Consider the following 27,419-nt stretch of genomic DNA (forward strand, 5'->3'; position numbering starts at 1 on the left):
TCATTTTGAACAAATCCTTCACACACACACACACACACACACACACACACACACACACACACACACACACACACACACACACACACACACACATTATATATATATGGAAAAGTACATATTTCATATACTACATCAACACAGTTCACTGTCGTCATATTACTGTGTCTTAGCCCTACAAAAGCTCCACAAAACTTTCAGTAGTTTATTTTTTTATGTACAATAAAGCTATATGAAACAAAATATTTAGACTAACCATTATGAAAACAGATCGTTTTTTGATGAATGAAGACGGGGCAGACCTCAAACATACCCCGGTCTTTCACCAATTCAAACACACATACACACCAAAAAACATCACAAAAGGATAGCAAAACCTTGGATTATGAACTGAAGCATATTTTACATAGCTGCTGATTCATAATATATATGATAATGAAAGTCTACAAAGTCAAATGACACATGGGTAGGTTAAGGTGACCGCTTAAAGCCCAGTAACTCGAACTTGAATCTTTAGTTAACCATGCTTGTTCCTTGCATATGAGGTACTTCAGACAGACCGAAGAGGAAAAAGCCTTCTCTATTGTTCAGTGCCAGAGATTCGATGCTTTACTAAGCACTCTGTGACTGTTATTGGTGGGAAACAGCCAGTTGTTTCCAAATTAGCTGACATGTTACAACAAATAGCATTTGTTTTACTTGGATTTAGTCAATAGTTGTTGACTGACAGCGGAGGTTTCCGTCGAGAATTTGATTCTAAGTGGCCACGTTCCTCGGTTTCGCCCTCTCCTTGATGCTCCTAAGCCCAATATCATTGTTTATGAACACGTGAGAAGGTTTTTCAAGTGCCTGGCATCTGGATCTGAACCACCTCTCCGTTCTCGGTTTGTTGAAGCTGAATGGCCTCCTTTACGTCCATCTCCGCCTGCAGCGCTGGAGTCAGAGCTTCAGCCTAAAAACAAAAAAAGTAAATGAGTTTAAGCGTGTCATTATGTGCTGCTAGAAACACGAAACGTAACTGCAAAAGTGATCGTTTCAAACTGGTTTCCTTTTATTATTCCGTTATTTTGCATTGTAATTACATTTAAAAATTTGACTGTTTTAGACTGTAAATAACTACATTCTCGTCTTAAAACTAAATTTTGTGACACAACAACATTAGTATTTGCTGATAAAGTGATACAAACGGATACTGGGAGAATATCGCAGCCAATCAGATTTGAGAACCAGAAATAACTTTTCTTTATTGTTGTAAAGCAGTGGGCCAAAACACCCACATCAGATTTGGGAGTCACTACTAATGAGCTGATGACTTGAATCAGGTGTTTGATTGAGGAGACATGCAAAATGTGCACTGTTGGAGGGCCTCCAGGAACGTGGTTGGGAACCACTGTTGTAAAGAAAGACAACGTTATCTATCAACATCGCTCCCGTACCCACTGAGTCAATGGAATTATTTGTAAAAACCCATTGAAACATGCCAAATTGTGCAGACATAATTCATCGGAACAGTCCAGTTGGCTCTTTCGGCAGTGGGCAGGGGTCAGCGTGGGCACCCTGACTGGTCTACGGCTATGCAGCCCCATTCACAACAAACTGCGATGCACTGTGTATTCTGACACCTTTCTATCAGAACCATCATTAACTTCTTGAGCAATTTGAGCTACAGCAGCTCGTCTGTTTGATTTGACCACACGGCCCAGCCTTTGCTCCTCACGTGCATCAATGAGCCTTGGCCGCCCAAGACCCTGTCGCCGGTTCTCCACTGTTGCTTTCTTGGACCACTTCTGACAGATACTGACCACTGCAGACCGGGAACACCCCACAAGAGCTGCAGTTTTGGAGATGCGAAGGCCCAGTCGTCTAGCCATCACAATTTGGCCTTTGTCAAACTCTCTTAAATCCTTATGGATGCCCATTTTTCATGCTTCTAACACATCAACTTTTTGAAGACAAAATGTTCACTTGCAGCCTAATATATCCCACCCACTAACAGGTGATGTGATGAAGAGATAATCAGTGTTATTGACTTCATCTGATAGGTGTGTGTGTGTGTGTGTGTGTGTACATGTGTATTATACACACAAACACACACACATAGACACAGGTTTGTTTTTGTGAAATGAGGGGACATTTATAGGCATAATGGTTTTTATACTGTACAAACCGTATTTTATATTCCCCTACCCCTAAACCTACCCATCACAGGAAACATTCTGCATTTTCACTTTCTCAAAAAAACTCATCCTGTATGATTTAAAAGCATTTTGAAAAGTGGGGACATGGGTAATGCCCTCATATTTCACCCTCTCCTGTAATACCCGTGTCATACCCATGTCATTATACACAATTGTGTCCAGATATTTCACAAAAACAAGCACACACACACTATATGTGTTTGGAAAATAGCTTTTGTGTGATGGGTTGGGTTCAATATAAAATCATTGTTTATTGAATGTCCCTATGAAATATAAAAACTTGTGTTTGACGTCAATACTGCCAAAATGATTTTATTTATTTAACCTTTTTTTGGAGAATTTGATTGACTTGAGGGACTCTCAACAGTCAAACATAATTATGAAGTCAGTATAGTATTATGACATTTGTGCACAGCTGACTGCATATCAGCTGAATTCCACATTAATGCGCCATATTAATAGTGTGTCAACACTGGACTGATGCGGCCGACATGCCAAAAAGGAATCCACTGCATAAAAACACAACAACAGAAGTATCGGCCTGCAATGTGGTTTGACACATGGAGTGTCTGTTCTATAAAAAAAAAAAAAATGTATGTATACATATCTATCGCCACACTGTACATCCCGCCATTCGCCCAGGCTTAATATGTCTCTTTTTTCCCATACTGATGGAGGCAGTGAAAGCCGATGAATACAACGCTGACAGGTGTACAGATTGATACAGCGAAAACAAAGACCGGGACAACAAGAGATGGAAAAAGAGGAAAAAAATTAAAGGGTCAGATAAAGGCTACACTTTATCTCAGTCGTCGAAATAAAAACACTCCCTCGAAAAAAGAAAAAAAAAAAAGATGGAGGGAGTGATGCAGGGGGAGACGACGCAGGATGAGTCACTTCAGAGTATGTGGAGTGAGTCATTCCTTCCTCAACACACGCCAGGGGAACAGACCGCACACCTGCACGGTGCAAAGGCTCAAACTGTACTCAAGGGCATGGCCCAAAAGTGCCAAGACTCTTAAAACACAGCCCATTTGATGCGAGACACTCGCAGGCTGTGCTTTTCATCTTAGGTGTTAAGTGCAGAGTCCTCAGGGGCAGATTTCCTGCGGCTCCACAAGAGGGCACCCATTAGAGCCAACGAGGGAGCTCAGGACTGAATCATGTAACGGCATCACAACGCGAGCGAGCTGACACTTCTATCAGACTGTACAGAGAACAGACCTTCCTGGCCGGAAACATCGCTTTATTTTCATCGATTTCTATCTCTGGTGATCAAATGTGTTGATATGGAAACTATTAAATCAAGAAAAAACAAGAAAAAATGAAGGGGTGTGTACATAAAAAAATGTCTGTAAACGCTACCACATGTTTTGTGCAGCAGATGAGAGCGATTTAAATAATCCTGGAAGTCACATCGAGAGAAGTGTCGTGACCTCAGGATGGTGGTTGAGTGCCATCAGGGGGATCAGAGCATCATCTGAAGACCGCAGCCTGAAATCATTTCAGCTGGAAATTAAATGATTTAACTGACTACAAGTTGCACAATTGTTACGATTTTCTAGAGTTTAAAAATGTTTTTAAAAAAAATCAACCTCGCTTCTTGGCCCTTTGCTGTTCCATCTCAAAAAATGACTGGCCTTATTTAAAAATTGCTTGTAAAATGCTAGTTGTACTATATTATCACCAAATACTGGATTTAGTCTTTTTGTTAACGTTCAATTAGGACAAATTGAAAAAAAAGTAGTTATACCCTGGGTGGGTAAAGTCTGCACATTTTAGTCCACTGCAATAATTGGGGAGAAGAAAATCCTCTAAAGGTCAAAATGACCCGAACACAACGTGAGGGTTAGCTCATCCAGTAGATTTTAATGGGTCAAAAAATGGCAAGATTTAAGTACATTAAAATAAATAACAAAGTAAAATAATTGTATATTGTATTACATTTATATTAAAATGACACTTCAGTATTGCCCTGAGGTCCACTAGGTTATATATATATATTGTACTTTAATTTTGCCTTGATGTCCACAAAGTATTTATTTATTTAATATTTTATTTTATTTTAACTTTATTTTCCCCCCAGAGATCCACTACTGGTCCACTTGGATCTTTGTTTATTTATTTATTTGATATATTTTAATTTTACTTTATTTTTTCCCCAGAGGTCCACTAGGTTATTTATTTATTTGATGTATTTTAATTTTACCTTAATTTTCTCCACACTGTTCTGAGGTCCACTAAGTATTTTTTTTTTTTTTTTTTTTTTTATCATTATAAATGTTCGCATACAATTCACTAATACATTGCATTTAAATATACTTATTACACGGCTCTGTGAAATACTTGATTCTGATTGGTCAATCGCGCATTCCAGCGGTACGTTATTTCCAGATAACACCCGCTCATACCGGTACTACGAGTTATCTTGACCGGTACTACTTCTATGCTTAACGCTGGCGCCATCTTGTTGCTTAATTAAACAGCCGTGGGTTACAATGGAAGACTTCAAGGCAGGTTTCCTTTATAACGTTTTTAATATAGATCTTTTTCTTACACAAACGCATCGATTCGAATCAGAAGGCTCTATTAACCCATCAGAGTCGTGTGGAGCACGTTATTTGACGGACAGCTGCATTTTTTTTGGACTTCAAACACAACTACAAAAACTGCTTGGATTAACGTTAGCCTGGACTTTTTAAATATAACTCCGATTGTATTTGTCTGAAAGAAGAATGTCATATACACCTACGATAACTTGAGGGTGAGTAAATCATAGGCTTGGTTTCATTTTTGGGTGAACTAACCCTTTCGGCATTCATTTTCAACATTTAGCAAGGGCATATGGCAAATCTTCAGCAATAGATAAAGGCTTAAAGCAGGTTGGAACTGTTTTCCTTTGCGTAAGCGCTAATAAAATATTTAATCTCGAGACAATATTTTGTGTCTAATAATTATTTATTTGAGACTAGTAGCCGTGTAATAAGCGGGATAATGTACACCCAGCCGGTTGTTATCGCAGAATAAACCCCTTCAGAGTGATGCAAGACCCCGACGCGAACCTGATCACTCTGTCGGGGTTTATTCTGCGATAACAACCGGCTGGGTGTACATTATCCCTTACTTAAAATGTTCCTTGAGGTGTACTAATGTTCTTAAATTATATATTTATTTTTGTAATCACTTTTTTCACCCCTAATTTCCACCATGGACCCCCCACCCCCCGAGGTCCACCATTAATATATAATAGTCGATTTAGTCGATTTTTTTTATAAATAATTTAAACCATTAAAAACATTTTCATGACTTTTTACCCACTCTCTGGCTAAATATGAACAGTGTCCAAGTCATTTTAAATGAGAAATGCTGCACAACGCAACGGTCACAGCAAATCTATTAATATTCAACTCTATGGGGGCAGGAATTTGGACCAATTAGATTTCACTGTGGGTGTGGTTAAGATAAAAGAAATGGATGAAAAATCTAATTCACAGTTGCTACTGGTTAGGACATTTGCATTAAATGGATCCAATTGTTGCACTTTTTCCCCAACCTAAAATTAATGTAAATTTGAATACAAATTAAAAATAAATATGGTTTATATTCAGGTTGTTTTTATATTATTTTTTAATAGAGTTTAAGAGTTTTTGTGATTGAGAAAATGTGATTTTAAATATTACAATTGAACCTAGAGAGGAAGATATAAAGCATATAGAAATGGATGGTTTCACTTTATTTTGATGATCCGCTTGAGACATCCAGGTGACTAAGAAACATTGACATGTCAACTAAATCTCATTAGAGTATTAGGACTGTTAGCTTCAGGTTAGTAGAATAATTTGACATGTAGGGGACCATCAAAATAAAGTTTTAAGGAATCAGTTTACATGGGAACAAATTCCACTCCGAATCCTCTTCCCAAAAACAGCAGTTTTTTTCTGTTAGCTAACTACAGTACAGTACCACAGCTAAGCGAGCTCATGCCATAAACATTATTCATTTCCTCCAGCAGCTGTTTATTTGATTCCTGTCACAATAACAGGTGGTTCGTCACGAAACCACCTCGATCTATAATCGATTTGCAAAGATTTACTTGGTTGATCAACTGCTGCGCATGCGGCTTTCTGCTCAAGCATCAAAGTCCATTAACAACTTTCCAAACGCTTTGATGTGTACAGTATAATTGCTTAGCCAATTTGGAAGGCTTCCAGACCACCAAGGAAAGCAACAAGTGAGGCTAGAGACCCTCTGATGGGCGATCATCAAACTGTTCCCACTAACTGCTTTCCGGGGTTTGGTACAGCCTGCTTAGACGAAGATGAGGCATTACATATTTGAAGGTCAGCCAAAACGCAAGCGTGTAATATCCGTGAGACAGAGAAAGAGGAAAATAAAGATGCAGGTCACTCAGATAACAAGGCATCGAGACCGTACAACAAATTTGGCCTGGTTACCGCATATCTGATGAAAGAATATACTTCAAAGAGAGGAAGGGGAACATTTTTGTATGTTTACAGCAAAGTATAGAGAGGGAGATGGGCTGAAAACGAAGCGGTCTTGGTGATGTCACCAGTAAAGGACAGTCTTTCAGAGGCGAAGTTATTACACCTTAATGAGATATTTAAAAAAAAAAATGAGACCAGGAAAGTGTATTACCAAAGCACAGAGAAAAAAAAAGTACTGACTTATGCAGGAAATGCCCTTTAAGAATATTTAAACCATAAGCGCCCAAAGGTCTCCGTCTAAAGAGGTTTTAGTCGTACCAGCCTAACCACTTTAAAGGGCAACTGTGGTAAAGGCTTCGTCCTCGTCCCTGTTACCAAATAGCTCACATTCTCCCGCTCACAAAAGCCATACTGGGGGTGCGTGCTAGTGGCGTAAGTGTCTGTGGAGTGTTTGAGAAATGTCAGAGGGATGGTCCACAACAAAGGGCACTGAAATGTCTGTTCTCAGTGTTCATTTAGTTTTGTTTTAGTCATACATTGTCCACCAAAGCATTTTTTCCCACGGCTAGCGTATTTTTCCAATAGTTTTCAACAATGGGAGCGCCACATCTTTAAAACGGCAGCAGCGCAACGAGGTCTCGCAGGTTTTTTGTGTGTTTTTTTTACCTTTATGTTCAACTTTTAAAACTCAGTGCTCATCGGGGTTTTACCCAGCAGTCTAATCGCAGAGAAGTAGGGGCGGGACAAATACCACACCAACCATCCGTCACATTCTGCGTGTACAACGATAACAAATGACAATAACAAGTACCATCTTTTTTTTTCTTCATCCAAAACTAGTGGAAGAGAAAGTATGTTCCATTGTGTTGACACTTTTCTATTCAGAAACTATTTGCGGAATCAGATACTATTAACACCTCCGCGGGAATTCAGTATCATAGCACATATAGGGCACATTCACAGTTGTCAGTCCTGTATTTAAATCACTGTTCTCTAGCGGAGCGTCTCCAGGCAGGACACGAGACGTGAGTTCAGCGGTCAAAGGGTCCGGCTGGTCTGGATTTCGAAACACACCGAGTACCACCCCAAAGTCTCTAGTTCCTGGGCTTAAGTTGCTGTGTGAACGGGACATTTCGAGACTCACACCTGTAAGTAAATGTGGTTGTCAACCCCAAAAAGCTGCCGAAGTGTTCTTAAGCGCTACGCAAGGCATTTTAAGAAAAGTACCTTATATCTTTAATGAAGATTTGACAGATGAGCTCACCACGCAATTTGACTATTGTTATGTCAAAAGTGATAAGACTTTTCAGTTTTATGGACATCGCCTTCTTCGATATAAATTTGGTCACTGTCATTATAGTTACTTGTAAGAGAATACAGGCTTGATTCCTGTTGCAAATTTATATAGACAGCATTCTAGAAGCTACTGTAAAGCCCCGTTTCCACCGAAATTATCCAGAACAATTTGTCCCAAGAACTTTTTCACCCCCCAGTCCTGCTGCTGTCTGCGTTTCCTTAACAGTCTTAAGTACTGTGAAGATTAGTCCGGTGATACAGGACTGTGCGTGACTTTCCAGTTCTCACTGGATTTCATCCTTCACATATAAACTTAATAAACGGCTGAACCTCGCCATCGGTTGTATTTTTTTAAACTCCATTATTGATTCGAATAGCAAACAACTCATACCGTGGAGATCCACTTTTGCGACACGACTGAAGCGTTATGTTGTGATGCTTCCCCTCATTTGTGCGTTGATGGGCGTTCCTCAAGTTTACCACTTTGGACGTGCTTTTGAGCCAGGAGGGAATGAAAAACAAACAACCCGTGAGAGACTTCCCCCAGTCTCCAATGTGCTCTACTTCTATTAGATAGTCGTGACGCATTAAACGGATTCATCGGATTTTTCAAATGCAGCGCTGCCTTCTGGGAATGCTATGCGGGTGCGTTAAAGTCACTTGACGTCACCCATAGGGATAAAGTGGAGCGCGGCACGACAGAAGTGTTGCACGGACAAGTGGATCTGCACCTTTACTGTACGCGCACAGCAATATAATTTTAACAATGGTGGTTAAAATAAAATGCGTGGATTCAGCCAATCAAACTGCTTAACCAATCAGCATGTTCAGCGTCCAAGTCCCACCGAAAAAGCACTCCCTTGCGAGCAGGGATGATATGAGGTTGACAGTTTTTACCCGGAACTTAATTTAGAAGCAAGTTCTGCGGTCGAAACACCGAGTACCACCTCAAAGTCTCTAGTTCCTGGGTTGCTGTGTGAACGGGATATTTCGAGAATCATTCCTGAGCAAGGCCACTGGAGCGATTGTTACGCAACACACGCCTCGCAAGCAGTGGTTCTTTTATTATGACAGGACACAGTCGCCATTTCCGCTTTTCTGGTCGTGAGTATGAAGTAACACAGCTCTGTTTATCATATTAGATACATTTAAGTGTGCTGAAAATGATGTTATGACGTTAGTCTGTGTATTCACTCAGCGGCTGCTGTGACACTTGTTCACACTGCTAAGAGTAAAGCATTTCTGCAGAATAAAACCGGAAACCGAAAGTAACGGAAATATGACGCAATTGACAGGCGACGCCCTCACAAGTCCTGGGTCCTTGGTTAAAATAGCAATTTTCTCACAATTTACAAATAGTTGGAAACATTTTGGGATATTGTAAGAACTCAACTTAAAAAAAAAATATAACACTGGCCTGGTGGTTTTTGGATATTTTTTACTGCAAAAATACTTTGTTTGTATTTTTTGACATAGTGTCCCTTTAAATATTTTAGAGTAATAAAATCTTTTTTTTTTAATGATTATTTTAATAATTTTATAATTGTTATTTACTTCAGGCCTAGAAATCACACTATTTCATACCATGACCACTGGAAATAGCAATGCTTACAAATGAAAAAAAAAATCTGCACTTGTGTCTTCTTAATAAATTATTAATTTTATTTTTATTTTATATGCAACAATGCACATATGGGTCTTTCAAACAATTATTTTTGAATCTATGACCTCTGGAACCTTGTTTCCAGCAATATTAAAGCATTTATAAAATGTATGACTCAATATATTTAAATCAATTCTTTTCTACATGGTTATTTTTCCAAAAAATATATGTATTTTAGTATATTTTAATATTTATATGTTTTTTTTTTTTTTTTACATCTTTGATATTTACTTATTTTTCCGGCAACTGTATACATTAATCTAAATCCTTTTATTGTCATAGTTGTTGGTCTTACCAAGAAAAAAATCTTGGCAAACCAAAATTTGTGCCACATATTTCGCTCATAAGATTACCACCAATTGTTCTTTGTTTCAGATTTAAAACAGTGTTTGCTTTTCTAAAAACGAGAACATAAAAGCAGATGTGCAAGTATGCAAGTCAAATTGTGCCTGTTGTGCCGAATTGTGCTCCTCAACCCTAGCTTGAAGCCTCACATGAATCAAACACGTGAGAGCAGCTGGGGACATGTGGCGACCTGTAATGACTGTCAAACCTCTAAATGTGTTTGAGTATGTGTGCACGCAATATAGCGGCTCTGAAGCGCGGCTAAGGCATCACGGGGAAGTGATTAGAGTAAAAACACACATTAAGCAGGACTTGAGCAGGACTACGCCACCCTGCGGTGTTGGTACAGATTTGCCGCCCCCCACAGATGGAGGTGGAGATGACATCCTTGTAACACCTGTGCAACATTGGTGGTCGTTTTGTGACAGAAAACATTCCTCCCTCAAATAAAATGGTTGTACGCCAGAGATAGCGTAGTTGATGAAAACGTTAATATGTTAAGTTGTGTTTGTGTGTGTTTTGGCTTATCTCACTTGTACTGCGCCAGTGTGGTCGGTCACAGTTCCCAGCTGGACGTATTGCACCTGAATATCGTTACCCTGGAGAGGGGATGCGTCAACCCCGCCGGACCCATCGGTCGACGCCACGGCGATGAGCTGCGGTCCTCTTAGCACCTGGAGAAAGAAATAGACGGGGATAAAAGAGAAACATTAGCACTATGCTGGGCACCACTAGGTAGAAGTATGTTAAATGCTTGTTAGCAGTTGGAAAGCAGTCACCGTTATTTGTTTAAGTGTGTTGTTGCATCTGACCCACAGTGCTCTAGACACAACAACACACTGCTACGGCCTAATAGTTGTAAGAATCATTCTTAAGTGACGATGTGACTAATTTCAGTGACTAATGTTGTCTAACATGTGAATGGTGTGGCTGTTAAATTGGAATCAGACAGCAAATCAAAATGTACTGCAGGCTGTACTCTAAATTGCCAACACAAACATTCTTCAAGTGAAGAATAGAAAACGACCAGCTGAGTTATATAGCCAGTAGAATAGCAATTACATTTCATGAACCATTCTGGGTTTGCAGTTTCTTTTGAAACTTTCTTGAAAGATGCATCAGTGTTGATAGCCAAAACTATGACCCAAAAACATTTTTGGTAATTTAAATAAAGCTGAAATAAAAAATATTAGACAAGAAACAAACCTTTTCTTCTTATTTAAATTATAAATGTTGCCTTGGCAACTAATATAAATAAATATACAGAAATACTAAAATAAAAAAAATATTTAAAAAAATGTATGTGTTGTTGCGTCTGACCCACAGTGTTAAAACCATTGCGCATGCAACATTTTTGATTGTAAAATACTGTATGCGTATATACACCCACAGTACAGACACACACACGCACACACACACACACACACACACATATATATATACACACACACACACACAAAAACTACTTTGTCATAACTTATTTACTCGTTATTCTAAAAAAGGTAGTTAGTTAATGGCCTCAAACTGGAACACATAACATTACAATCAAAAAAATAAAAATAAAAAACAAACAAAAAAACTTTATTATAAAAACCTATAACAAAAAAAGTACAACAATTAACTTGTAGAGTGCTACAGGTGGACTTCCATTATTTTGTTTTTTTGTGAACCATCTAATCCATTATAGAAATTCCCACGACTTTTCCTAATTACATTGACATAAGCATATATTAAATAAAACATGTATCAAGCATTTATAACATGTCTGGATTATTATGCTTTGTGGAATATCATTGTCAAGAGCTGGTCTTTTTCATATCTGGTTACAGGAATATCTACACAATAGTTTTTTGATGGAAAAATCCAAAAATGTTGTGTTCTCTACTGAATAAAGTCATATGAGCTTGTGAGTGAGTGAAAGTGAATTATGATTTGTATCATAATTTTTAGGTAAACTATCCATTTAACTAAGTAGCACTTCTAGTTAGTTGTTCTCCAACACTGCTGCTAGGATAAAACTAATTTGGAAGTGGAAAGTGAGATTCAAATTATATACTGGTTTTATATGGTAATGATTCTCTAAGTATGCTGCAATCCCTTATGTAAATGAATCATTGTGCTTTCCTTTCTAAAACTATTACCAATTTGTTCCTTTCAGTCATTGCTGATTGTTCTTTTCCAACTCAATTTAGCATATCAATCACCTCATTGTTTAAACAAAATTAAAATCCTCACAGTTTACATTTTAATCTGCTAATGACTCCACTTATTCTATAGTTTAAGCAACTGCCTGCCATAAACCACAATAATGTGCACCTGTTTTCACGCTTTTCTTTTCACATCGTCAGGAAGTTCAAAAGTCCAAGCATGCAAACAGCATGTCAAATGAGTAGGAAGTCCAGTACTAAGTATTTACAATACAGTAGGCGAACAACATCTGGGTGGCACACTATATCTGCTGAGATTCTGAAGTGTGCAACTTCAGGACACTTCGCTATTTTAAAAAGTTTGAAAGGTAAGGAACCCTATTATGCTATTTTGAAGGTTCCTAATTTTTATTTTGAGGTCTCCTATAACAGGTTTACATGCTTCTAAGGTCAAAAAAACACCTTTCCACATATTACACATTGCAGCATCATAGCACCTTACAGTGTCTGAAACAGCTCAAGAAAGGATTTAGTGATTGGTCAGATGGTCCAGTGTGTTGTGATTGGTCTACCGCTTACAGCACATTTCCGAAATGAAACCTCAATTACCATATCTGAATTTGCATTTTACCGTATAAATTTCAGTGCGAGTCCTCATTCTTAGGTCCTCGGTTTAACTGTATCGATTCCAGTGCAAGTCCTCATTAATTAGCATCAGTTTAACCATATTAATCCAAGTGCGAGTCTTCATTCTTTAGCGTCAGTTTTACCGTTTTAATTCCAGCGCAAGTCCTCATTCTTTAGCGTCAGTTTTACCGTTTTAATTCCAGCGCAAGTCCTCATTCTTTAGCATCAGTTTAACCATATTAATCCAAGTGCGAGTCCTCATTCTTTAGCGTCAGTTTTACCGTTTTAATTCCAGCGCAAATCCTCATTCTTTAGCGTCAGTTTTACCGTTTTAATTCCAGCGCAAGTCCTCATTCTTTAGCGTCAGTTTTACCGTTTTAATCCAAGTGCGAGTCCTCATTCTTTAGCGTCAGTTTTACCGTTTTAATTCCAGTGCGAGTCCTCATTCTTTAGCATCAGTTTTACAGTTTTAATTCCAGCGTGAATCCTCATTCTTTAGCGTCAGTTTTACCGTTTTAATTCCAGTGCGAGTCCTCATTCTTTAGCGTCAGTTTACCGTTTTAATTCCAGTGCGAGTCCTCATTCTTTAGCGTCAGTTTTGCCGTTTTAATTCCAGTGCGAGTCCTCATTCTTTAGTGTCAGTTTTACCGTTTTAATCCCAGTGCGAGTCCTCATTCTTTAGCGTCAGTTTTACCGTTTTAATCCCAGTGCGAGTCCTCATTCTTTAGCGTCAGTTTTACCGTTTTAATTCCAGCGCAAGTCCTCATTCTTTAGCGTCAGTTTTACCGTTTTAATCCAAGTGCGAGTCCTCATTCTTTAGCGTCAGTTTTACCGTTTTAATTCCAGTGCGAGTCCTCATTCTTTAGCATCAGTTTTACAGTTTTAATTCCAGCGCGAGTCCTCATTCTTTAGCGTCAGTTTTACCGTTTTAATTCCAGCGCAAGTCCTCATTCTTTAGCGTCAGTTTTACTGTTTTAATTCCACCGCAAGTCCTCATTCTTTAGCATCAGTTTAACCATATTAATCCAAGTGCGAGTCCTCATTCTTTAGCGTCAGTTTTACCGTTTTAATTCCAGCGCAAGTCCTCATTCTTTAGCGTCAGTTTTACCGTTTTAATTCCAGCGCAAGTCCTCATTCTTTAGCGTCAGTTTTACCGTTTTAATCCAAGTGCGAGTCCTCATTCTTTAGCGTCAGTTTTACCGTTTTAATTCCAGTGCGAGTCCTCATTCTTTAGCATCAGTTTTACAGTTTTAATTCCAGCGTGAATCCTCATTCTTTAGCGTCAGTTTTACCGTTTTAATTCCAGTGCGAGTCCTCATTCTTTAGCGTCAGTTTTACCGTTTTAATTCCAGTGCGAGTCCTCATTCTTTAGCGTCAGTTTTGCCGTTTTAATTCCAGTGCGAGTCCTCATTCTTTAGCGTCAGTTTTACCGTTTTAATCCCAGTGCGAGTCCTCATTCTTTAGCGTCAGTTTTACCGTTTTAATCCCAGTGCGAGTCCTCATTCTTTAGCGTCAGTTTTACCGTTTTAATTCCAGCGCGAGTCCTCATTCTTTAGCGTCAGTTTTACCGTTTTAATTCCAGTGCGAGTCCTCATTCTTTAGCGTCAGTTTTACCGTTTTAATTCCAGCGCGAGTCCTCATTATTAAGCACCAGTTTTACCGTTTTAATTCCAGCGCGAGTCCTCATTATTAAGCACCAGTTTTACCGTTCTAATTCCAGTGCGAGTCCTCATTCTTTAGCGTCAGTTTTACAGTTTTAATTCCAGTGCGAGTCCTCATTCTTTAGCGTCAGTTTTACAGTTTTAATTCCAGTGCGAGTCCTCATTCTATAGCGTCAGTTTTACAGTTTTAATTCCAGCATGAGTCCTCATTATTTAGTACCAGTTTTACCGTTTTAATTCCAGCATGAGTCCTCATTATTTAGTACCAGTTTTACTGTTTTAATTCCAGCATGAGTCCTCATTATTTAGCACCAGTTTTACCATTTTAATTCCAGCGCAAGTCCTCATTATTTAGCACCAGTTTTACCGTTTTAATTCCAGTGTGAGTCCTCATTATTTAGCACCAGTTTTACCATTTTAATTCCAGCATGAGTCCCCATTATTTAGCACCAGTTTTACCATTTTAATTCCAGCGCGAGTCCTCATTATTTAGCACCAGTTTTACCGTTTTAATTCCAGTGTGAGTCCTCATTATTTAGCACCAGTTTTACCGTTTTAATTCCAGCATGAGTCCCCATTATTTAGCACCAGTTTTACCATTTTAATTCCAGTGTGAGTCCTCATTATTTAGCACCAGTTTTACCGTTTTAATTCCAGCATGAGTCCCCATTATTTAGCACCAGTTTTACCATATTAATTCCAGCACAAGTCCTCATTATTTAACATTGGTTTCACTGTATCAATTCTAGCACAAGTCCTCATCCTGTCATCAGTTTTACCGAAAACATTTCAGCATGAGTCCTCAGTATTTGCATGGGTTTTACTGAATCAATTGCATCATGAGTACTCACTAATAGAATCAGTTTTATCGTATCAATTGCAGCGCGAGTCCTCAATATTAGAATCAGTTTTACCGTATCAATTCCAGCACGACAACTCATTCTTTAGCAGCGGTTTTACTGAATATATTGCAGCATGAGTCCTCATCCTTTGTCATCCGTTTTACCGTATCAATTCGAGCATGAATCCTCATTCTTCATCGTAAGTTTTATTGTATCAATTCCTCATCATTTGGAAGTGCATGCAAAGTGGATTTGCTTTCACAGTGCATAAAACAGCGCCTTCTCAACCTGTCGACAACATTAACCGAACTCTTCAAGCCTCAGCTTTAATGCTTATGCGTGATTGCCAAGTCTGAAGTTTCAAGATTTTTAGAATCTAGCATTTAAGTAAGTGGCAGTGCAAACACAATTCAAATCAGGCCAGGGATTAACCAATAATAATAATAATAATAAACTGTATTTCCTTATGCATGTGAAACTTCTGACATGTGTGACACATCCAAGCGCTCATCATAACAGCCCGGTGAAAGGCCCAGTCTCCAGCTGAGCTCTCACAAACACATTTCCATCCTGTGCCAAGGTCTTTCTCATCAGCACATGCAAGCAAAAACACATGTATGATCGCACATCGTGTTTGATTGCCACAAAGCAAGCTCGAACACATCATTGATTACACACCATCTGACCACTAAAGACACTCTGATGTGGTCACCATGGTTTTGGATCCTCTGACTTCTCTTCAATTACTGGCACTAGTCTTCAACCTGAAATGTGAGTCAGTAATTTCTCCAATGCAGCAGTTGACCATTTCCACATGCACAACTTGCATTCAAAAACAGCCATTTGGGATAGAATTTAAATAAAAAGTGAACTTCAGACTAAACACTAATCGTTAAACATTACAGCTCTTCTGCGACTCCATACATGACACCTCTACAGTTCATCTTGTCGACATCAGCGCCTTGGAGCATCAGTGTGGGCACAAACAATCAAATCTGCATCTCCCCAAGTGGGAACAGAACTGCCATGCACTCCCAATTAGCGGAAAGAAAATCTGCTGCACTGCACAAAAAACCCACAATAACCCCAATTTCAGATCCAGTTCGTCTCTGCCCCCACCCCAGTTTCAAGCGCAGACGTTGACTTTAAAGTCATGAGTCAGAGACATGCTTAGAGTTCATAGAAAACCCATGCGGTGCCCACCATGTCTCCAACGACATGGAGGAAAGATACCAATTATGCCACAAAGATTTCTTTTTTGATGCTGCCAGTCAAACCATGGGGAAATAATTAAGAGCATAGGATGTCGGGTTGGTTCAAACAGGATAAAATATAATTCAAAAATACATAAAAAATGCAATTCATACATAAATTGATTTGAACTCTTGTATGAGCATGTTTTTAATTTCGTAATTAAAATTAGATAAACTTTGATATTTTTGGGAACACAGGCAAACATTTCACGGTGATACAGCTATCTTATAATTAAGAAAAATCCTCTTTTAAAAAATTACATTATTGAGAAGAATATTATATAAAGTAGTAGCTTGATATAATTTTTCTTTTCTTTGGGAGGGGAAAATACAAAACTGCTTCACTGCTTATCACCATTCGAAAAAAAAAAAACATTGTCTGCAAAATCACAGTCAAATGGTGAGACCAAAATAAAGCAAAAAATTATTTAATGTCAAGACCAGGTTAGTTCAGTTTGTAAATGTGGTACAGCTCCCAAAATTCATAATGTTATTTGTGAATTAATAATGTATGCTGTTGAAAAATACATTTTATCTTAAAAAATATCTTTTAAAATATTCTGATAAATAATTATGTGTACACAAATATGTCATTACTTTTTTACTTAATTGCTACACCACAAGACATTTTTAGAGTCATTAAATCTGTAGGGTTTTTTTTAACCTATTTTTTGGTTGAAAATGGTATGAAAGTTTTTTCAAAACCATATCACACCAACATGAAAACAAAAAGTTGATTTCTAAGAATTTCGACCATTTTTTTCTTTCCTTTTTGCATGTTTTTTAAAGATTTTTCTCATTAAAGATTCGTGTACATTCTTGTATGTCATTGACCCATATACTCTGGTAAACAAAGAATAGCATTAGAACAACTAAAGGATGGCCCAGCAGGTCTTAAACACAAACACATGTACAAGTACAGAAATATGCACACAAAAGTTATTGGGAACAAGAGTAATTCACAGCTGAGCGACGTCTTTTTACATTTCCCATTTCTCATTCCATCATTTATCTGAACCAGAAAACTGCAAAGACACAGGAGGCAACAACTTGGATACTTTCTCATGGAGACAATCATAAAACAATCAAAATAAAGAGCACCGCTCACTGAGCATTCATATGCCATTTTGAAACCATCCGTCAGGCCTCATAAAAGAAGGAAATGCACTTTTTCCACATTAAAAAGTGCGTTTTGGGGATTTATCCATTGAATAATACTTGTCAAAGCAAACACGACTACAACAGCAGGAATCTTAAAACTGCAAGTGAGGATTGTTTGTATGCTCAGCTGTGCGACTTAACACAATGAGAGTTTTATGATGCTATGTGAACGTCTGCGATCGCGTAGCTATGAAAGCTCGTTCTCATCGCTTGATTTCCGGCCTCACAACTGTTCTCAAGATGACTCCCCACTCCACCACGGATCGGGAGAGCATGAGAACCTGGTTCCAACACAATCAAATAAAATAAAGCTAATTCAAAACACGCATCACATTGGAGACACACACTTTGGCTCTTGAAGTCGTCCAACAGTTACTACAGGTCCTGCGGAATTGTTTATTAGGCTTATGTGTCACTAATCTTGGCCAGAAAAAGGTAAAATCCAGAGGAAAGAGCAGCCATGATGTCACAATATGTATTCGGATTTGAACCGGTATGTTCACATGAGGTCTGCTGACTTTGACAGAAATGAAAGGGCTCGTTTGAGACATTAGTTATCTGAGTTCTGTTTGTCATTAGCGGGTAAATCAAACTCTCAGAGGAAATAACCAAGCTGGTTCAGGGCTCAGCATTAAGCCTCGTTATGTGCTTGTAAATCGGTCATTCACTTGTCCAAGTAAAATGTCCTGAAAGAAATGGTTACTTTTATGTGTGTAAATGTCATTTATTCTAAAGCAATATTCCCATCAGCATATCTGTGATATTTACCACCCTTTGGAATTTCTTTCAAATAAGACACTATGACCCATTTTCATAAAGACAGTGTTGCTTTCAGGTAAAACAGTAAAAAAATGCATTTTAGTCTGGGAATAGTTTAAGTCTTCATACCTTAACTTTTAAATATGAAACTAAACCTCTAGTAGGTTTAGTCAATGAGCATGTCTACATGCACACCAGTAAGCTGATTACTCACAAATATCAGCTTATTGAAATAACCAGTTTTCCCCGTTTACATGCAAACCGGTAAACTGACAACGCAAGTAATGGGTTATTTCCTTGTAGTGACGTCACAAATAATAATGTCTGTATCTGACTCTAAGTTTTCCAAATATTACGTCAGTTGTGATGTTCAATAAAGCGTGCACCGTGTCAGCAGGAGATTTGTGGCTGAAATTATCCCTCATGCAGTTACAGATGCAGCGTTTTGACTGAACCTCTTCTACTTCTGCTGCATGAGATGAGAACACATCTTTACAATTTTCTGGGTCTTAAAAGAGTGCGTTTGTGATATATGTCCTTATTTTATGTGAAACACTAGCTTGCTCTGTCTGGATGTGTTTAAATCTGCTCGAAGTTTGCGTTTTTGTCACCTATCACACATGCGCACTTCAATAAGCCGACAGAAAGCAGGTTAATGTGTTTACATGCAGCGCGAAATCGGGGTAAGAGGCAAAAAACGACCTGTTCCGACCGGTTCATGCTTATGCCGTTTATGACCTTACTCCGATAAAAGAAAACGGGTTACCGCATTGACATGGCCATGTTCATACTTTAAAAATGTTTTTATTACCTTTTTGGACTTGGACAGTATAGTGTGCATACACTTTAATACGCTCTCAGACTAAATATAAAACATCTTAAACTGTGTTCCATCAGATGAACGGAGGTCTTACGGGTGTGGAACGACATTAGGGTGAGTCATTAATGACATCAATTGCATTTTGGGGTGAACTAACCCTTTAAGAACGTGTTAACGCGCCCATTGAGTAATTCACTCATCTGATTCATTCAAGAATAAAGTGACTTACTGTATAAATGAGTCATTGAATCATTGACTCACCCGAATTATTCAAAAACAATTGCGTTGCTGTGGCTTTGTTTAGAATTATTTTTGTTGGCTAAATAGAGCAAAATAGTCAGTTATGTTAGGGTGTACTCACACTAGGCGCTCTGAACCTTGCCCGAGCGTGGTTGACCCACAAAGCCAGGTTTGTTTGACAAGTGTGAGTGATCCGTTCCGTGCCCTGGCACGTTTCATTTGGCGTGGCGCTAACCATGCTGGAGAATGAAACAGCTGTGTGCTACTGTCATCATTATAACGGCAAACACCAAACTATCATTACTTGGATATTACTTGGATACACTTTTCGATTAAATTAAGTATATTTAGGTTTATAAAGGTCCTGGTTCTCACTGTACTGATGAACATGAATTGTAATTTGTGAGTAAAGCTGCTCCGTAATAATCTTCTGATGCATGCAGTGCGTCAAGTGAAAGTCGCTAAATTTACTTTGAAAGGTATTTGTAACTGTAATAGGTCGTGCCCTTTTCTCAAGGGTCTTCATGAGCTAAACCATGCTTGTGCCCAGCCTTGGTTCTTTCGAAAACAGCCAAACTTAAATCTGTTATCTCTATACAGGCGAGCAGCCAAACAAAGGGTTTAAAAATTGGCAGAGCAAGTCAGGATCCGCTGTCAGCTTGGGTTGATGGGACTAAAAGCAAACAGGAAAAAAAAGGACCCAGAATAAATCTTTCTCTTATGTAGTAATGCTTTCAGCAGCAGAGTAGGACAGCAAACACATTGAGGAACTGGAGCAAAGACAACGAGGAACAAAACAACAGCAGCTTAATGCAAAAAACATTTAGTTTGGGACCTCTTTGATACATAACAACCAACTGTGCAAACACGATGTTCCTCCCAAGCTCCATTTTTCTTTATTGGCTTTCCATTGTCGTCTTCAATGCATACGAATCTCAACTAGCTACAAACGATAAAGACATTCAAAACCATGAATTCCCCTGAAAAAAGTGGGAAAGCTTGATGTAAACTGGATGCTTCTTTATGACTGGATATGCAGGTTGCAAACAATTTTGGAAAAAGAAATAGATTTTTTTTTTTTTCTCTCTGTTGTGAAAGTACAAGCTTCTTAGCAACATGCACAGTTCCCTCATACCCTCAAGAGTTGTCAGTATTATGAGAAAAAAAAGTCTCTCTGGAAAGGTAAACACTTCCGCCCAATTTCTACATGATTCCAACAACTTGTGCATCTGGAGCGGGGCAGCCCTAAGCCAGGACAGATGTGACGGCCTAACTGTTCTGAGAGAGAGAGAGAGAGAGAGAGAGAGAGAGAGAGAGAGAGAGAGAGAGAGAGAGAGAGAGAGAGAGAGAGAGAGAGAGAGAGAGAGAGAGAGAGAGAGAGAGAGAGAGAGACGGAGAGAGAGAGAGACACAGACAGACAGACAGACAGACGGGACAGACAGAAAGAAAGAAAGAAAGAAAGAAAGAGGCCAACAGGACGTTGGACAAACTGAGTGAACTCCTAAAACCATCTGAGAGTCCTACATCACTTCTGCTGCAAAACCTTCCACAAACACAGATGAACTTTAGAAAAAAAACAAAAACTGGTTGTACAGTAAAGATTGGGTCTAAATTTGTGTCACCCCAATAATGAACACTATCTAATAAGGGCATCTGCAGACATCTGAGCTCGATGACTAATTCCTGTTTCATGAGTACATATTTGCTACATTATGAAAAAGTCTTCAGACAAAAAACAGTCTTATAAGATACAGCATTAGGCTTGTATGGGTGGTGCCACCACTAAAGTCTTAAATCCCAAATCGTCTTTTTATTTCACTCTTTAAAACTTTAAAAGTCAAATTTGAAGGGCTGCCATCAACTGTACTGTATCCACACAAATTGAACATAGCCTTGAGCCTGGGAGCAGATATAATTTCTTATGGATATGCAGTTCCAAATAATTAAACATTGCATTACATCACTAATGCTGAAGCAGTGCAGGGTTTAGCTCAAGTCATCATCAAATGTTCATAATGTCCTCCTATTCCATCTGTTTCATTAAAAAAATCACATGGCATTGGTTGAGGCAATTCTAGACCTCCACACGTGTTATGATCTTAGCAACGTTGAAGCAATGTAGGGTTTAGCTTAGTCATGACCAAATTTGTTTGGCAGAAAAGAAAAATGAAAGATGCTCAGAAGGTGGAATAACAGAAGGTCAGAAGGAAAGGAAAGAAGCTTGGGACAGGAAGAAGATTCAAGGGCAGGAACAAAGTTCAGAAGGAAGATTAGGACGGTTGGAAGGAAAGTAAGAATGTTTAGAAGCAAGCTCAAAAAGAAGGATGCTTGGAAGGAAATAAGGAGGCAAAAAAGAAGCTCAGAGAGGAGGAAGCTTCATGGGATAGAAGAGAGATCCACAGGAAGGTGTAAAGGCTTAGAAGGTAGGAAGGAAGGAAGTTTGGGCGGGAATGAAGCTTGGAAGGCAAGAATAAGGTTCAGAATAAAGATTACGGATTTTGGGAACGTAAGAATATTTGGGATATAGCTAAAAAGGAAAAATGCTCTGAAGGAAACTCAAGAGGCAGAAAGAAGCTTGGAGGGAACGAAAGTCAGTAGGAAGGTAAGGAAATTTGAAAGAAAACTTAAAGGAAGGATGCTCGGAAGAAATGTCAGGCAGCAGAAAAGAAACTTGGAGAGAAGAAAGCTTGGAGCGCAGAAAGGAAAATCAGTAGAAAGGTAGGGAAGCTTGGAATGAATGAAGAAAGGTAAAAAGGAAAGAAAGCTTAAAATTGAGGTAATTTGTAAGGAAGAAGTGAATCTCGGAAGAAACAATGGAGACAGGAAACAAGTTCAGGAAAAATGATGCTCAAACAGCCATGGAGGAAAGCTAGGAAAAAAAATATTGTTTTAGAGTTTCTCTACTGTTACTAATATATCAAATTAACGGTTGAAAATGAGCCTCACCTTAACACACTGTACAAGTATGATTTCCATGGCAGGATTGGTTGACAACCAACTTAAACGGCAATTTTAGTTAGCTTAAAATCCTAATACTCACTAAATCACTAACATCAACCTTAAATATGACCCCTGTGGCAGATTGAGATACTACTCCTGCTGCCAAAGCAATCTTTTACAGCGGTTCCAAAGAAAGAGATTAAACAGACCCTGTACAATTCATACAACAGACACACATCTATACTGATTCAAAGGGCAGACAGAATGCCATAAATAACTATTTTACAACAAATTTAACAACACGTATAAGCCAAGCTGTGATGCTTGTTCTTAGGGAACAAAGAAATAAAGCTTGCTTTAATGTCAGTGTCAAAGTGGCAAGTCTCTTTTTGTGTCATCTTCATTATGTTTCTAATTATTCTGCTGTATTGACAGGCTACGGCGAATCACTCCATGTGTTGTAAACTTGTAAAATATCTGCATGACCTTGGAACAACCTCTGCGAGGAGACACGCAGTCCAGTCCCGCCTCCAAACCTTGTGTTTTTCCTCAACGTATTCAATGTTTCCAATGGAAAGCATCTCAGAACATAAATTATGAAGACTTGATGATTTTATTCCCTTGTTCATCAGACATTTTCTTTGCATCCAACTGGCGGTAAGACAGAAGGTGAGACGCTCACGAAGACGATTCCTTGTGTCGCAACTGTGAGGACAGTCAAGCAATGTGACCGGTGTACTTGCAGTTTCCACCAACAACAAATCTTGCAGCAGTTCCACGAGAACTTCTCTCCATTAGGGATTTTCTTGCGAATATTTGCAATCCCTACCATGACAACATTAGCTTCCAGAACTCCACTATCACGACCCAAGACAAGCACATCAACAATGCTTTGAAATTCAATCCCCTCCATTAGGACTCAACGATCACTGGGATCGCAAAAAGCCTTGGACCATTTTATTTAACATATTTCGTTTTATATCTTGTGGGAAATCATTGTTCCAATGGAGGTAAAAAGGGTAAATTCATTTAGGAGTTTGAAAAGGTTGTGACAACAACTGGACTGCGAGTTAAATCCTGGAGAATTTTGATTCTACAGCAGGTACTTAATGGACGCGGGCTCTGCTCACATCTGGTTTCAATACTGAGATAGAGGAAACTTGAAGTTCTGGATTGCAAATGGGCATAATTGCATACATACCAATATAAATATACACACATTTACAGAGGGAAAAAGTTACATCAATTGAACACACAGATGCAGCTTGCGAATGATATTTAAACTCCTGAGCTCATTTTTGTCTTTCAAATCCAAATTCAATAAAACAACAAATCCAAAAAAGCAGATTAGAAACAGATCACAGTAGTCTTTTCTTACTCTTTTTATATTTGTTTGAATTTGCAGACATAAGCCCTATTTGGACGGTAATTGTTTCTCATGTGGACGTCCGCAAAAATAAATGTGCATGCCACCTCAGTGCTAAAACTCGTGCATTAGGATGGTGATTTATTCACGGTGGAGGAGCGAGTTTTGTGATCGGCTGCTCACGTGGCCATTCGAATGATGGTCTGTTGTAAAAATGTAATATGCTTGGAATAATAAGAATACAATATTTTATTTAATACTAAGAAATTATTAACTATTTAAATCTGTTTAAAAATAGGAAGATGTAAATTGAAAAATGTGGAAATGAGCGGAAATAAGTTAATATAATGCTGCAAATTGAATCTATATAATGTTAATTACTGCCATAATAATGGCTCATTTCAGATATTAACGTGTTTTTCTTCTCTTTCTCTTTTGAGCTGTGATGAAAGATTATTCTTGTAATTACATTTAAGCAATAAAAGTGTAGGCTAGAGATCTTTAAAATGCATCCAAATTACAGCGAAACGCAAGGATACGGTGCTCCGCAGTGGTCAAAAAGTATATAAACAGTTCATTTGAAGCAATCTTTTCTTGATAACTCAGAGATGTGGATTTCAAATGCAATTCAATTACCACACGACCTTGGTGTTTGTCAAAAAACAGTAGCGGACGGCAATAAAATCACAGACTAGCCCCTGTAAATGTTGAAAATACCTTACAACGCCACGAGAAACAATTACAGTCCAAATAGAGCTTTTGAATAAGTCTTTATTGAGTCTTTTTCTGGAGTGGTCTGAATTCACAGTGCACACTTTTAGATGTTCAAATAGTGCTATAAGGGTTAATGAAACAGGTTTCTTTCAAAGTGTTGCTGTATTTGCTTAAAGGACAACTCCGGTGAGAAATGACCCTAGGGGTAATTAACAGATGGTTACCGAGTAGACCGTTCTCTGGGATGCGTTTTCATGAAAATCGAATGTAAAGAGTTTACTCTAAAAACAGATTCGCTTATAATGCTTGTCTATGGGGCAAAGAGTAAGTGAAATTAAATCGCTAGTTAATACCACTAACAAGGCTTAAAATAGCCTCACACTAACACGGTAGCATAATTAGAGTCCCTACGTGCAAACCGAAGCATTGAGAACTTTGTAAGTGTACAAACAGTTTAATAAGAAGACAGTTTATAAAGACCGTACATTACGCATTTACACTCAGGCGCCATCTTGGAAAACAGTCTCGACGAGTCGAGTCACGAGCGCTCTGCTAAGTGATAAACTGTGACTTGGAATCTCATATGGTCCGTTGTTTCCGGAAGAAAGCACTGAACGCGTCAGAGAGAAAAAAAAAAAAAAAAAAAAAAATGTCCATGTAATTAGATTGATGACGTGCATGATTACGTTACTGTTGATCATCTGTCCGTCATCATCTAAAGCCCACCCTGATGATTTCATTGGTCCTAACAGTTTCTGTTCAGGCATAATTACTCCTCTATGGATCAAGTCCAGACCAAACTGCCCGAGCTCAAATGTTGTAGGCGGGGCTGAGTTCGGCTGGCATCCAGGTTACTTATTTGGGCTATTACTATGATTTCACCTGCCCCTATGTGTCAAATAAATTTTTTTGGGGTTGCTCACTTTGCATGTCAGTTCCTCTCCAAATAAAAGGTTACCGGTTGCAAATAGCCTCTGAGACTATAGACTTGCAAGCTACTGAGATACAACCACACTGCTACAGTCAGTGCAGTGCATATGTCTAATGTGCTTCCAGAAAGCGCCTAAATTATTCAGCACCGAAGGGGCTTCGCAATCTGAACACCAAGTAATGCGCCAACGGGAGCTAAATCTCTCCCTTCCTATTTCTAAACTGATCAGGATAGTGTTTTGCAGCACCCTACAGGACCCCAAATGTGTGCACATCTGTGCACCATCCCCTAAATAGTGAACTGTTGTTCATAGAAAACACAAGGATTGAGGAGTTTCAGTAATGAACATCTGCAACGTCTGGTCTGAAGAATTTGCGAGTACAATGTGGAACTAACCAATTGTACCAACTGAAAACAAAATCTCTCCAGACTTCAGTCTTCTCACCCTCTTTTCGCTCTCTTCCCTTATCTTTCGGCCTGTATCTCTATTAGTTGTGGGGGTCAGATCAAAGGGCAGGAGAGAGGGCATCAGATAAGAGCAGCCCAAGAGGTCGCTGACTGATTTAACCCAGTGTTAACACTCCTTCACTTTCTCTCATGAAAGACTTTCATGTGCCCGACTGTGTGTGTATGTTTTAGATGGTGGAAGGGGGCTAAATGATAAGGCAAGCCATTATAAGCCGACAGCCTGTAAATCATGGGCTCTTCCCTTTTACGGCAAAGAGAACATGGCGGGCAGATGGGGATATAAAAACTTGAATACAATTCAGATACCCTTCTTAACCAGGCGGATTGCTTAGTAAGGAACTTTTTAAGTGAAGGTCTGTTTTACAAGCTCAGAATAGAAAGAAAAACACCATCAAAGCACCTTAAAAAGAGTCTAAATGACATGTTGGACTGTTACAAGTTTCTGGTGTGACAAACAGCTAAAGCTCTCTGAAGCTCTAAAATCAAATATAGAGCCATTAGAAGTGTTGCATCAGGTTTGATGTCAATGATATCCAAACTTCAACAATTCTCCTTTTGTTTTCTACAGAAGAAAGGATTTGGAAAGACATCAGGCTGAATACAAAAATAAAAAAAGACAGAATTTTCCTTTTGGGGTGAACAATTCCAAGACATTCTGATAAATAATGCCAAAAAACAAAAAATATTAATTACCTTGCCAAAAAGTGATCCATATGCACAGCAGACACTGTCCTGTGTGCTTAACTGTACTCTTTTTGTCCTGATTTAAATCCTTCCCCTGAACTGTGCCCCGAATCCAGATTAGAGTCAGGGTACACCATGATGATTACTGTATGCTAACCCTAGTCCATGAAACCATCTCAATTATATTCTAACTGTACAAGTCACAATTTAAATAAAATAAAAATAAACTTTTTTACTTCAAAATTTACTGCGCCATTTGACCAATCAGAGCAGAGTAGACCAAACACAACAGACTGGGTCATCTGACCAATCAGAGCAGAGTAGACAAATCACAACAGACTGGGTCATCTGACCAATCAGAGCAGAGTAGAGCAATCACAACAGACTGCTCAATCTGACCAATCAGAGCAGAGTATGCAAATGAATCACAACAGACTGCTCCATCTGACCAATCAGAGCAGAGTAGACCAATCACAACAGACTGCTCCATCTGACCAATCAGAGCAGAGTATGCAAATGAATCACAACAGACTACTCCATCTGACCATAGACAGTAAAAGAAATGGACCGAGCGATCCCATTGCCTTCTACGGCGTTAAGTGATGTCAGTATAGGAGCACTCACTTCCTGATGGCTGAGCAAACTGCGCCGGCTCAGACTGAGCTTGACGATGTAGATGTGACGTGAGCCTCCTGTCTGACAGCTGTAGGTCTTCTAGTAGTTGTGGAAAGTGAAAGCTGAATCACGTTGTTTAAATATTTTCTCCCGTTGCTTTTGGCTCACTATGGGCTTCTCCCTATTCTTCCCCCTTGACTTTATCAGACTTTATGTCTCCACGTCCCCCGACTGTCTCATAGACAAT

At 38.8% G+C, this 27,419-nt stretch overlaps 1 protein-coding gene across 2 annotated transcripts in view; it reads right to left on the reverse strand.

Moving 5' to 3' along the window:
- Nucleotides 1-589: 589 nt before the first annotated feature.
- Nucleotides 590-27,419, reverse strand: part of banp (BTG3 associated nuclear protein) — a 69,999-nt gene continuing 43,169 nt past the window's right edge. For both annotated transcript variants that reach the window (XM_067436692.1, XM_067436691.1), the window contains exons 12-13: nt 10,478-10,618; nt 590-949 (exon numbers count right to left, since the gene is read on the reverse strand). In XM_067436692.1, coding sequence (XP_067292793.1) covers nt 839-949; nt 10,478-10,618 — 252 coding nt within the window. In that variant the 3' untranslated portion in view covers nt 590-838. The remainder of the gene's footprint in view (nt 950-10,477; nt 10,619-27,419) is intronic.

Source organism: Pseudorasbora parva, chromosome 25, assembly GCF_024679245.1.
Source record: "Pseudorasbora parva isolate DD20220531a chromosome 25, ASM2467924v1, whole genome shotgun sequence".
In the NCBI taxonomy this organism is placed as follows: domain Eukaryota; kingdom Metazoa; phylum Chordata; class Actinopteri; order Cypriniformes; family Gobionidae; genus Pseudorasbora; species Pseudorasbora parva.